Source organism: Salvelinus alpinus, chromosome 12, assembly GCF_045679555.1.
Source record: "Salvelinus alpinus chromosome 12, SLU_Salpinus.1, whole genome shotgun sequence".
NCBI lineage: Eukaryota > Metazoa > Chordata > Actinopteri > Salmoniformes > Salmonidae > Salvelinus > Salvelinus alpinus.
The window spans coordinates 36,261,756-36,275,444 of record NC_092097.1 but is presented as its reverse complement, the minus strand read 5'-3'; the positions used below and the strand labels follow the sequence as shown (position 1 = coordinate 36,275,444).

Sequence of the window (13,689 nt, the reverse complement as noted above, 5' to 3'; positions counted from 1 at the left end):
AGTGTCATATTTTTTTGCACAAACATCCTTTCTGGATTTAAAAGTAATCCTCCAAGTAATCGTCTAGTTTTTCAAAAGTATCTGTAATCTGATTACAATATTTTTGCTGGTAACGTAATGGATTACAGTTACCGTTTCTTTTTGGTAATCCCTTACATGTAACGGATTACATGTAATCCGTTACACCCTGAGCCTGTTCATTACTATGGCCTGGGACATCTGGAGATCGAATTTGAATATTGAAACAATGCTGCAAATGTTGGCGACAGACAGCAAGGCTTATACACATTTCTGCTTTTGAAAACGAAATGTTAGTCTAAAAGGAATGTGCAATAATGTCTAGATGCTTTTTATGGTGGAAATCAAGTTAATAAATTGCCTGGGTGGGCTGATGAGACAGTGGATTGTGTAGTCAAATGGAACAGATTTAGCTGGTGGTAACATGTATTTGTATTTATTATGGATCCGCATTAGCTGCTACCAATGCAGCAGCTACTCTTCCTGGGGACCAACAAAATTAAGGCAGTTTATACCATTTTAAAACATTACAATACATTCACAGATTTCGCAACACACTGTGTGCCCTCAGGCCCCTACTCCACCACTACCACATATCTACAGTACTAAATCTATGTGTATGTATAGTGCGTATGTTATTGTGTCTGTGTGTGTGTGTGTGTGTCCCCGCTGTTCCATAAGGTGTTTTTTTATCTGTTTTTTAAATCAAATTTTGCTGCTTGCGTCAGTTACTTGGTGCGAAATAGAGTTCCATGTCGTCATGGCTCTATGTAGTAATGTGTGCCTCCCATAGTCTGTTCTGGACTTGGGGACTGTGAAGAGACCTCTTGTGGCATGTCTTGTGGGGTATGCATGGGTGTCTGAACTGTGTGCCAGTAGTTTAGACAGACACCTCAGTGCATTCAACATGTCAATACCTCTCATAAATAAAAGTAGTGATGAAGTCAATCTCTCCTCCACTTTCAGCCAGGAGAGCTTGACATGCATAATATTAATATTAGCGCTCTGTGTACATCCAAGGGCCAGCAATGCTGCCCTGTTCTGAGCCAATTGCAATTTTCCTAAGTCCTTTTTTGTGGCACCTGACCACACGACTGAACAGTAGTTAAGGTGCGACAAAACTATTGCCTGTAGGACCTGCCTTAGAGCATCGCTTTATTATAGACAAACTTCTCCCCATCTTAGCTACTACTGCATCAATATGTTTTGACCATGACAGTTTACAATCTATGGTTACTCCAAGCAGTTTAGTCATCTCAACTTGCTCAATTTCCACATGATTTATTACAAGATTTAGTTGAGGTTTGGGTTTAGTGAGTGTTTTGTTCCAAATACAATACTTTTAGTTTTAGAAATATTTTGTGCTAATTTATTCCTTGCCACCCACTCTGAAACTAACTGCAGCTCTTTGTTGAGTGTTCCAGTCATTTCAGTCGCTGTAGTAGCTGACGTGTATAGTGTTGAGTCATTCCGCATACATAGACACTCTGGCTTTACTCAAAGTCAGTGGCATGTTGTTAGTAAAAATTAATAAAAAAGCAAGGGGCCTAAACAGCTACCCTGGGGAATTCCTGATTCTAACTGGATTACATTTGAGAGGCTTCCATTAAATAGACACCGTCTGGAATGCGGTTTTAGGATTAGACCCACCCGTTGTATAAAGCCAGATAACCAGTGACGATGCTTTGGCTTGCCTGGAGAGAAAAAATGTGTGCACGAACTGACGAAAATGCCCTGGCTGTAGTTCAAGTGCAAGTCGGAACTAGGAAACTCGGAAATATCCGATGTGCTAACTGATTGATCGCGGCACGCGTATAACTATAACCTGTTAGGAAGTACAAAATAAAGTTACAGAAATTGAAGCCTATGCCGCCTGATGTTTTAGGTACTAACCGGTCCACGAAGGATATGAACGTTTTGCCGGCTGCACACAATGCATTTGGACAGTAAGGTGACAAGACTCAATTATGTGCCGGACAGGCCTTTGGGGCTACTGTCATTGGGAATCAACTGCAGTGAAAGTAAATTGAAAAATCGTGTTAGTTTTTTATGAGCATGTTGCTATGTTTTGCTTGTCTTCATCAGGAATGGGCTATGCCGCCCAGGTGATCACTATATATGGATGTATGACCTACATAGTGATTCTGGTGTGGGCTTTCCTCTACCTGTTCTCATCCTTCACTGCTGACCTACCATGGGCTAACTGCAACAATGCTTGGAACACAGGTATTTACAATATTGTTGACTTGACTGAAATTTGGTGCAGAGGAGGACTGCTATGTTTCATATGTTTCCACTGAAACAGACCCCCAGCTGCCTGAGGGGTCCCCACTGGCGGATTTTTAACACAACTTTATATGGCCTATATCTATTTAATAATTTCTTGAAATTAAAAACAGAAATGTAACAGGTCCCCAAATGGTCAAATCCCCTGACTTGGTGGCAGTTTTATCAAACGGTGTATTAGAGGCTGCTGGGTTGCGATAATCTTTATAGGAGCAACTACCTCTGTAGCCTAGTTATTTTCTCTTTTTTTAAATTGAACCTTTACTTAACTAGGCAAGTCAGTTAAGAACAAATTATTATTTACAATGACGGCCTAGGAAGAGTGGGTTAACTGCCTTGTTCAGGGGCAGAAAGACAGATTTTAACCTTGTCAGCTCGGGGATTCGATCTAGCAACTGGCCCAACGCTCTAACCACTAGGCTACCTGCCGCCACAATAATGAAGCACAGAGTGCTGCTAACAAGTAACATCCATCACTGAAATTCAACGACTCTTATCAACAACAAAAAATTCGAACTGCTTGCAGGCATGGTAGTTCAGTGAGGGGAGATCATGAGCAATCAGTGTGTTCACGTGAACATCTTCTGACAGTTTGCACAAATACTGAAGACAGTGAGAATAATGGGGGAGAGGAGCTGTCTGGTATCTTCTATCCCCCCCCCCCCCCCCCCCCACACACACACACACACACACACCCACACACACACACATCAAAGTGTTTACCTTGTCATCGGACCTCTTTAAAACATTTTCTCAGAATGAAAGAAATAGCGTTTAACATTTTAAGGGTTCATATTGCTTTTGAGTCAATTACATTAAGAGAATCTGTCTATTAGGTTGCATATCCACTTGAAGCTGTCAACTTAATAACCTGTTTCAACTAGACTTGAATGTATTTCAGATTTTTGTGTGACATTTGGCACCAAGAATGCCAGCACCAATTGGACTGTTCCACTCCTGAATGTGTCATCTTCTGTTGTGGAGTTTTGGCAGTAAGTCTATAATAAATGCTGTGTTTTTAACCCCACTGCATCGTTCGTGATTAGATTCTTGACTCCTCAAATTAGAAATTAATCAGATACTATTGTCTTATTTCTTAAAAGGAACTATTGTAATTGTGAAATAATTCTTATAAGCATACAATAGACTACAATACATTTACATACAATATATTTTATTTTGGTGATCAAATGTATTGCTGTGTCAACTATTTCTCCTTATAGCCGGCGAGTGCTGAGAATGTCAGATGGAATTGAGTCATTGGGAGGCATTAGATGGGAGCTGGCTCTGTGTCTTCTGCTGTCCTGGGCCATCTGCTACTTCTGTATCTGGAAAGGAGTTAGGTCTACAGGGAAGGTGATTTTGATTTCATATATTAGTCAGACAGTAGTTTCATAATTGTGCATCATTCCAATCTCAATCAATCTTGAATTCAGAGGTAACAAAACAAACATAAAATAAACAGAGGGACAGCTATTTGATGTAGCTTTAAAGTTACTTGGTGCAATGATGGGCCCATAGTTGGTATGGTGATACCAGTATGCTTGGCTATATTGTGTTTTCTGTATTCTACTAATCCTGTACTACTAATTTATAGGCAGCCTACTTCACGGCCACCTTCCCCTATGTAATGCTAGCGGTGCTATTTGTCCGAGGAGTGACCCTTCCAGGAGCTAAAGATGGCATATTCTACTACTTGTATCCCAATGTTACACGCCTAGCTGATCCACAGGTATTATCTGTAGTATGGGCAAATTTCCCAGACACAGATTAAGATTAGTCCTGGACAACAACAAAAAAAACACTTCAAATTTAGTATTTCCATTGAACATCCTTAGTCCAGGAGTATGCTTAATTGGTGTCCAGGAAACCGGCCCTCTAAGTCCTTGTTTAGTCTCGCATCTTACTGATATACATTTCCCTTGTGCTACTTAAACATATTCAGTTTATGACTTCAGTTTAACTCTTCTTTGTCTGTTTGTTCGTCAATAAGGTTTGGATGGATGCAGGAACCCAGATATTCTATTCTTACGCCATATGCCTGGGCTACCTGACCTCTCTTGGAAGCTACAACAAATACAACAACAACTGCTACAAGTGAGGCTTCAAATAGTGTGTGGGTTTGATAAAAAATTGGAGGTACTAATTTGGCACATTGAAGATCTCACATAGTTTGCTTATTTAGCAGTACCAGGAGGATCTATGGTCACAAGATCTCTTCAGTCAGTCAGTCAGTCTGGAGACAGGAAAAAGCACATCTGGTTAGGTGAGGTGCAGGCTGGAGAAGTAGAACGCATAGAAAAGAAAAACCACACACTGTCATGGCTCTGACGCATTTCTTTTTATCACTTAATAACGTTTCAACAGCAAGCTGCCTTCAGGGTTTCATCTGGCAAACACTGCAGGTCAAGATCTCTTCAGAGCATATAATAACAGTTTGCTTATTCACCTATGCCAGGAGGTTTCATGACACATTACCTCAATCGCCCTGAATGTTAATAACATGTATTTAAATCTTATTAGACCCTTGCCAACAGTGTATGTGAAAGAGGAAGGTGTATTTATACGTTAAACTTGTTTTGTGCCTTGCAGAGATTCCTTCTACCTGTGCTTGTTGAACAGTGGGACCAGCTTCGTGTCTGGTTTCGCCATTTTCTCCATACTGGGTTATATGGCTGGGGAACAGGGTGTGGACATCTCTGTGGTTGCTGAGTCAGGTGAGTCTTTAAAGGACATCAATCTACAATGGTATGACTCCCTATTATCCTACTGATCACCCCAAGTACTGTCTGACAACATAATTGCTAGGCATTGTGGATGGCTGAGAGAGCGGAATGCTGAGATAGAAAAATTATGTTCAAGACAAACAGTATCTGATATTCTATCTTGTCCTCAGTCTGCACTTTAATCATCAGAGAGAGCTGGCCCATCTTCTTTAGTTAGTGAGACCTGCGCCTACTTCACCTTTCATCTGAACTTCATTTTGTCTGCATCTATACCTTGTCTGGTAGAAGCACTGTCTCAGCTCATGAAATCTACTTTTTTGACATGCATAACTGAATGTCTCGTTAAATTAATTCAATCAGATTGCATTTGGGTACATATATTCTGTAACTTTTTCATTGTTGTGCTGCTGAAGGTCCTGGCCTGGTCTTCATAGTGTACCCTCAGGCAGTGTCCTTGCTCCCCTGCCCTCAGTTCTGGGCTGTCTGCTTCTTCACCATGATCATCCTGTTGGGAGTGGATAGCCAGGTTAGAGCTCAACACACCTGGGTGTCCTGTCCCTGTTGTGTCCCTCCCTTTACCTTTCCCTCCTATGTACCTTGCCCTCTCTCTCATTTTCCCCAGTTTGTCGCCCTTGAGAGCCTTATGACCTCGGTAACGGACTTCTACCCCAACCTCATCAGAAAGGGCTACCGGAGGGAGCTTCTGCTGCTGCTCATCTGCTGCTGCTGCTACCTGGTTGGACTTATCATGATCACAGAGGTGAGAGGTCTTCGCTGCACACCAGCTCTCAAACTGTTGTTGCTGTATGACCACAGGTAGAGGTGGTTTTCTAAAACTGAACACTTAATATCAGGAACATGAATTGTGAAGTGTTATAGTGAGGTAAGTGAAGTAACTTCAAAAGAATGGCAATGAAAGGTTGGATCTAAGCAGCACTTTTTCAAAAACTAAACCATAAAATATACCGAACAAAAATATAAACGCAACATGCAAAAATTTCAAAGATTTTACTAAGTTAGTTTATAGAAGAAAATCTGTCAATTTAAATGAATTCATTAGGCCCTTATCTATGGATTTCACATGACTGTGCAGGGGAACAGCCATGGGTGGGCCTGTGAGGGCATAGGCCCACCAACTTGGGAGCCAGGTCCACTCACTGGGGAACCAGGCCAGCCAATCAGAATGAGTTTTTCCCAACAAAAGGGCTTTATTACAGACATAAGTACTCATCAGCATCCCCCCTCCTCAGATGATCCCACATGTGAAGAAGCCAGATGTATAGGTCCTGGGCTGGCGTAGTTACACGTGGTTGTGTGGCCGGTTGGATGTACTGCCAAATTCTCTAAAACTAAGTTGGAGGCGGCTTATGGTAGACAAATTAAGATTAAGTTCTCTGGCAACATTCCTGCAGTCAGCATGCCAATTGCACACTCCCTCAGCTTGAGACATCTGTGGCATTGTGTTGTGTGAAAAAACTGCACATTTTAGTCGCCTTTTATTGTCCCCCAGCACAAGGTGTACCTGTGTAATGATCATGCTGTTTAATGGATTATCTTGGCAAAGGAGAAATTCTCACTAACAGGGATGTAAACAAATTTGTGCACAACATTTGAGAGGAATAGTTAAATAAAAAATGTACTTTTTGTGCGAATGGAACATTTCTGGTATTTTATTTATATTTTATTTCAGCTCATGAAAAATGTGACCAACACTCAGTATAGTTGTTAATTAGTGGTCGCATGTATCAGCTCTGATCCTAGCTGAGTAAACTCCACTCTATCCATATATACAGGTCCAAAACGACCCCACTGGGCACAGACGTCAATTCAATGTCTATTCAATGAAATTACGTGGAAATAACGTTGACTCAACCAGTGTGTGCCCAGTGGGATGGTAAAGAACGTAGGTCAGAACCCCCACCTTACTGTGTACCTGAGTTAAGCATGCACGCATAATTGGAACATAATTCCCTGTATGCACTTTTCTCTCTGCGTAGTCGTGCTATTCATTCGGGGTGATCAAAGAAATGAAGGTGTGGCGGAGGTGTGTCCAGGGATGCAACTTTGGTTTTGGAAGATGGGGGGACATACAGTGCATTTGGAAAGTATTCAGACCCCTTGATTTCTGGAAAATGTTTTCCTCGTCAATCTACACACAATAGCCCATAATGTCAAGGCAAAATCATGTTTTTATACATTTTTGCAAATGTATTACAAATAAAAAACAGATAAGTATTCAGACCCTTTGCTATGAGACTCAAAATTGAGCTCAGGTGCATCCTGTTTTCATTGATCATCCTTGAGATGTTTCTACAACTTGATTGGAGGCCAACTGTGGTAAATTCAATTGATTGGACATGATTTGGAAAGGCACACACCTGTCAGTAAAAGGCATATGACAGCCTGCTTGGAGTTTGCCAAAAGGCACCCAAAGACTCTCAGACCATGAGAAACAAGATTCTCTGGTCTGATGAAACCAAGATTGAACTCTTTAGCCTGAATGCCAAGCGTGGAGGAAACCTGATAGCATCCCTACGGTGAAGCATGGTGGTGGCACTGTCAGCATTGTTTTTCAGCGGCAGAGACTGGAAGACTAGTCAGGATCAAGGGAAAGATGAACGGAGCAAAGTACAGAGATATCCTTGATCAAAACCTACTCCAGAGTGCTCAGGACCTCAGACTGGGGCGAGAGTTCACCTTTCAACAGGACAACGACCCTAAGCACATTGCCAAGACCACGCAGGAGTGGCTTTGGGACAAGTCTCTGAATGTCCTTGAGTGGTCCAGCCAGAGCCCGTATTTGAACCTGATTGAACATCTCTGGAGAGACCTGAAAATAGCTGTAACGCTCCCCACCCAGCTGACAGAGCTTGAGAGGATCTGCAGAGAAGAATGGGTGAAACTCCAGAAGTACTAGTGTGCTAAGCTTATAGCGTCATACCGAGAAGTCTCAAGGCTGTAATTGCTGCCAAAGGTGCTTCAACAAGTAAATTTTTTAAAATCAATTTTAGAATAAAGCTGTAACGTAACAAAATGTGGAAAAAGTCAAGGTGTCTGAATACTTTCCGAATGCACTGTATGGATGCAGTGTAGTTTACTCAGCTACTTTGATCCAAGTCATTTATGGTTGGTTATTACAATAACTAAATCTGTAAACATTGATTTGACTTTATATTAAAGTTTTATTTTCTCACAGGGTGGCCTCTACATCATCCAGCTGTTTGATCATTATGTGTGCAGTGGTGCCACTCTGCTGCTCCTCTCCATATGCCAGTCACTCAGTATTGGATGGATATATGGTAAGAATAGACGTTACACTATGTAATCATGGGCAAACATACACTACTGTTCAAAAGTTTGGCGTCACTTAGAAAGGTCCTTGTTTTCCATGAAAACATGCATGAAATGAGTTGCAAAATTAATAGGAAATATAGTGAAGGTGTTGACAAGGTTATAAATAATGATTTTTAATTGAAATAATAATTGTGTCCTTCAAACTTTGCTTTCATCAAAGAATCCTCAATTTGCAGCAATTATAGCCTTCAGATCTTTGGCATTCTAGTTGTCAATTTATTGAGGTAATCTGAAGAGATTTCACCCCATGCTTCCTGAAGCACCTCCCACAAGTTGGATTGGCTTGATGGGCACTTCTTACGTACCATATGTTCAAGCTGCTCCCACAACAGCTCAATAGGGTTGAGATCCGGTGACTGTGCTGGCCACTCCATTATAGACAGAATACCAGCTGACTGCTTCTTCCCTAAATAGTTTGTGCATAGTTTGGAGCTGTGCTTTTGGTCGTTGTTCTGTTGTAGGAGGAAATTGGCTCCAATTTAAGTGCCGTCCACAGGTTATGGCATGGCGTTGCAAAATGGAGTGATAGCCTTCCTTTTTCAAGATCCCTTTTACTCTGTACAAATCTCCCACTTTACCACCACCACCAAAGCACCCCCAGACCATCACATTGCCTCCACCATGCTTGTGTAACGGATGTGAAATGGCTAGCTAGTTAGCGGGTACGCGCTACTAGCATTTCAATCAGTTACGTCACTTGCTCTGAGACTTAAGTAGGGTTTCCCCTTGCTCTGCAAGGGCCGCGGCCTTTGTGGCGCGATGGGTAACGATGCTTCGTGGGCAACCGTTGTTGATGTGTGCAGAAGGTCCCTGGTTCGCGCCCGTGTCGGGGCGAGGGGACGGTTTAAAGTTATACTGTTACATTGATGCTGTTGACCCGGATCACTGGTTGCTGCGGAAAAGGAGGAGGTTGAAAGGGGGATGAGTGTAACGGATGTGAAATGGCTAGCTAGTTAGCGGGTACGCGCTACTAGCATTTCAATCAGTTACGTCACTTGCTCTGAGACTTAAGTAGGGTTTCCCCTTGCTCTGCAAGGGCCGCGGCTTTTGTGGAGCGATGGGTAACGACGCTTCGTGGGTGTCAGTTGTTGATGTGTGCAGAGGGTCCCTGGTTCGCGCCCGTGTCGGGGCGAGGGGACGTACTAAAGTTATACTGTTACACTTGACAGATGGCGTCAAGCACTCCTATAGCATCTTTACATTTTTTCTGCGTCTCACGAATGATCTTCTTTGTGTTCCGAACACCTCAAACTTAGATTCGTCTGTCCATAACACTTTTTTCCAATCTTCCTCTGTCCAGTGTTTGTGTTCTTTTGCCCATCTTAATCTTTTATTTTTATTGGCCAGTCTGACATATGGCTTTTTCTTTGCAACTCTGCCTAGAAGGCCAGCATCGCGGAGTCACGTCTTCACTGTTGACATTGAGACTGGTGTTTTGAGGACTTGTGAGGTGTCTGTTTCTCAAACTAGACACTCTAATGCACTTGTCCTCTTGCTCAGTTTTTCACCGGGGCCTCCCACTCTTCTTTCTATTCTGGTTAGAGACAGTTTGCGCTGTTCTGTGAAGGGAGTAGTACACAGCGTTGTACGAGATCTTCAGTTTCTTGGCAATTTCTGGCATGGAATAGCCTTTATTTCTCAGAACAAGAATAGACTGAAGAGTTTCAGAAGAAAGTTCTTTGTTTCTGGCCATTTTGAGCCTGTAATCAAACCACAAATGCTGATGCTCCAGATACTCAACTAGTCTAAAGAAGGCCAGTTTTATTGCTTCTTTAATCAGAACAACAGTTTTCAGCTGTGCTAACATAATTGCAAAAGGGTTTTTGAATGATCAATTAGCCTTTTAAAATGATAAACTTGGATTAGCTAACACAACGTGCTATTGGAACACAGGAGTGATGGTTGCTGATAATGGGCTTCTGTACGCATATGTATATATTCCATAAAAAATCTGACGTTTCCAGCTACAATAGTCATTTACAACATTAATGTCTACACTGTATTTCTGATCAATTTGACGATATTTTAATATTCAAAAAGTGTGCTTTTCTTTCAAAAACAAGGAACAAGGAAATTGACCCAAAACTTTTGAATGGTAGTGTACATATGAAAAGCTAGCTTCCTCACTAGATTATATTTCTCACTGTAAAGATACAAAGTAATTGAAAGTCCTTAAAGGGACTGTTCATGAGTATTTTGTCACTGTCACATGCCTGTCTCTGTCCAAGGTGCTGAACGCTTCTTTGACAACATTGAGGATATGATTGGCTACAGGCCCTCCTCCCTGCTGAAGTACTGTTGGCTCTACATTACTCCAACTATTGGCACCGTGAGTTTAAGACCAGTGCATTATTATAATTCTTTCACTTTCATTTATTGATAACTGTAAGCAGTTATGCTTACAAAATGTCGTGCTGTCCATTTAAATACAGTGTCAAGAAATAATGAAACAACATTGCTGTAAAAAAAAATCTCTTCAAGGTAACCTTTGTATTCTCGCTGCTGAAGTACAGCCCTCTGAAGTTCAACAACACCTATGTGTACCCGTGGTGGGCCTATGGGCTAGGCTGGATCCTGGCTATGTCCTCCCTCTCTCTCATCCCCATCACCATGGTCTACAAACTGTACCAGGCCAAAGGGACTTTCTGGCAGGTCAGTGACATTATATGATGGAACGTTTTCCCTGGGACATTTAAAAATGTGAATGATTGCATCAAGTAAGTTAAATTGAGGTACAAACAAAAGTTTTTAAATGAAAAAGGCTAAATAAAATCAAATTAATCTGGTCAGAAATGCTGGGACCTTTAATTTGGGCCTTTTAACTCTAGCATAGAGTTTCTGAGCTATTCTGAGATTTTGAAGAATACTTTTGCAGCAAATTGATTATACTTATATTGAGACTTCTTTGCTTCCCCAGCGCCTCCAGACAGTCTGTCAGCCAGCAAATGACCTTCCTATGATGAAGAAGGAGATGGCAGGTCTCTATGCTCTGGACTGTGTTACTGAAGATGAGAAGACCTACAATAATCTGTAGACTGACTGTTCTGCTATTACTTTTCGGGCCGGTTTCCCAGACCCAGATTAAGCCTAGTCCTGGACCAAATATTATTTACCATTCTTTTTAGTCCAGGAGTAGGCTTAATTTGTGTCTGGGAAACCATCCCTTTATATTATATTATACTCTATTTGTGAAACTTTATTAGTAAGGGTTTTGGTTTTTGTGGGTTTTATATAGTTGTAGCTGGTCAGAGTTGTGCTTGAGGTATTGGTATTGTGTTTGGATTGCAGAATAGTTCATATTTTTTTATTTTGTATTAACTGAACATTTGTAGCATAATGTGTAAAATCATCGCAAAATATTTTTCTTATATGATTCAAATAATTAGTTGTAGACCATTCATAAATAAGATACACCTAGATCACCTAAAAAATGTTGACCAGTTTCCCAGACTAAGCCTAGTCCTATGCTAAAAATCACTTTCAATGGCGAATCTCCATTGAGCATGCTTTTTAGTCCAAGTCTAGGCCTAATCTGTATGTATACACTGTATACAATAGGTAATCAATCCAATCCAAGACATTGACATTTACCTTTTTATTTTACCGGGGAAATTAACATTACATCCTGTACTTTACTGACTTTATTGTCCCCATGGGGAAATGTTGTTGCAGTGTCATGTACACGTTTAATGAACTCTTTGTAATGAACTATTCTTATTTGAAGAACCAAAATGACCAGCCTCAGGATCGAATTATAAACAATAGTGTAATAAACCCCTGTGCATAAGGTCACGAAAAGATAATGCATTGCAGTCTACTGGTAAACTCCAAAGCCATTTCTGATGTCTATATGGCCGTGTCTAGACTTGACAGTTCATGCAGCTTTAGCGTTCTGATCATGGAATTCTGAACGAGTCATGCGTCTACACCAACATTTTAATTGTTTACCGTGTCCACTGTGTGTCCGGATTCCCTTTTCCCACGCTATATTCAAATGCCAGTATGCATTCTACAAATGGTGGAATAGGCAAAATATGTCAAGAATAACCACTGATGGCAGTAGCTAACTACTGTAGCTAACTAGCCAGCTAACATATGTAGCTAGCAAGCAACGCTAAAGGAATTAACAAAAAGGTTAGCATAAACTAGCCTAACAACAAAAAAGTTATTCTAAATATTAGCTAGCTGGCAAGCATTTGAGTCCAGCAAACACGTTCCTCATGCTAGGAATTTATTTCCTCCAACGTTATAATGAACAGGTGCCTCTTTCCCAAAACGCAAGTTTTATGGAGACTTGTGGGAGTAGTGCTGATGACGTCGCCCACTGTATGTGCTTTCGGTAGCCTTATTGCGTCTAGACTGAGGAGAAATCCGCAAACAATGCATCCCTGACCACCTCCTAAAGTGGAACACAATCAGACCACAAAGCGACTTTTGTGCGTCTAGACCCGTCTTTTCCATGCTATCTTCGTATTCTGATAGAAGTCAAGTGTAGACACAACCTATCTTGGTAAACTGTTGGTCTTGCGATAAAATACTCTGCTGTGGAAGATTTGTGTGTATTTTTAGAAAGTCAACAAGTACACCTTGGACATTGTGTATATACAGTGTACAAAACATTAGGAACACCTTCCTAATATTGAGTTGCACCCCTTTTAACAGGTGACATCACTGGCCTCGATTCACCTGGTCAGTCTGTCATGGAAAGAGCAGGTGTTCCTAATGTTTTGTACACTCAGTGTATGTCGTATCAATATGGAAATGAACTATTTTAACTAATACTGTTTTTTAAGATTTGTATTAACCTTTATGTAATAAAACACTTTAAAATAAAATAGTGTTCATCGTTACTCCTTACTGGTGTTATGTAGGCCTATGTATCATATAGCCTACAATATGTGACACAGACCAGGGTTGGGGTCAATTCAAATTGAAGACTCTCAATTCACGATGTGATTTGAAAATGGAAAATCCCAAAATTGAAAAACGTTTGACATAAATAGCTTCTCCTTTTTAGCTTTTTAATTTCAGTTTGCTTCCTGAATTTTGGGCTCCCGAGTGGTGCAGCGGTCTAAGGCACTGCATCTCAGTGCTAGAGGCATCACTACAGACCCTGGTTTGATTCCAGGCTGTATCACAACCGTCCGTGATTGGGATTCCCATAGGGCGGCGCACAATTGGCCCTACGTCATTAGGGTTTGGCCTGGGTAGGCTGTCATACCCCAACCTTGATCCAGCCCTCTGCTTGAGTACAAAGGGAAATGCTTTATATTTTCTGGTCTGGTGGACTTAAGCAAAAAAAATT

General features: G+C 41.2%; 1 protein-coding gene across 1 annotated transcript in view; it reads left to right on the top strand.

Moving 5' to 3' along the window:
- LOC139536010 (sodium- and chloride-dependent GABA transporter 2-like) overlaps positions 1 to 13,219 on the top strand; it is a 31,016-nt gene extending 17,797 nt beyond the window's left edge. Inside the window, exons 4-15 of the mRNA XM_071336075.1 lie at positions 2,104 to 2,244; positions 3,206 to 3,296; positions 3,528 to 3,660; positions 3,902 to 4,036; positions 4,298 to 4,401; positions 4,897 to 5,021; positions 5,444 to 5,556; positions 5,653 to 5,790; positions 8,227 to 8,329; positions 10,613 to 10,713; positions 10,866 to 11,036; positions 11,302 to 13,219. Coding sequence (XP_071192176.1) covers positions 2,104 to 2,244; positions 3,206 to 3,296; positions 3,528 to 3,660; positions 3,902 to 4,036; positions 4,298 to 4,401; positions 4,897 to 5,021; positions 5,444 to 5,556; positions 5,653 to 5,790; positions 8,227 to 8,329; positions 10,613 to 10,713; positions 10,866 to 11,036; positions 11,302 to 11,418 — 1,472 coding nt within the window. The 3' untranslated portion in view covers positions 11,419 to 13,219. The remainder of the gene's footprint in view (positions 1 to 2,103; positions 2,245 to 3,205; positions 3,297 to 3,527; positions 3,661 to 3,901; positions 4,037 to 4,297; positions 4,402 to 4,896; positions 5,022 to 5,443; positions 5,557 to 5,652; positions 5,791 to 8,226; positions 8,330 to 10,612; positions 10,714 to 10,865; positions 11,037 to 11,301) is intronic.
- Positions 13,220 to 13,689: the final 470 nt, after the last annotated feature.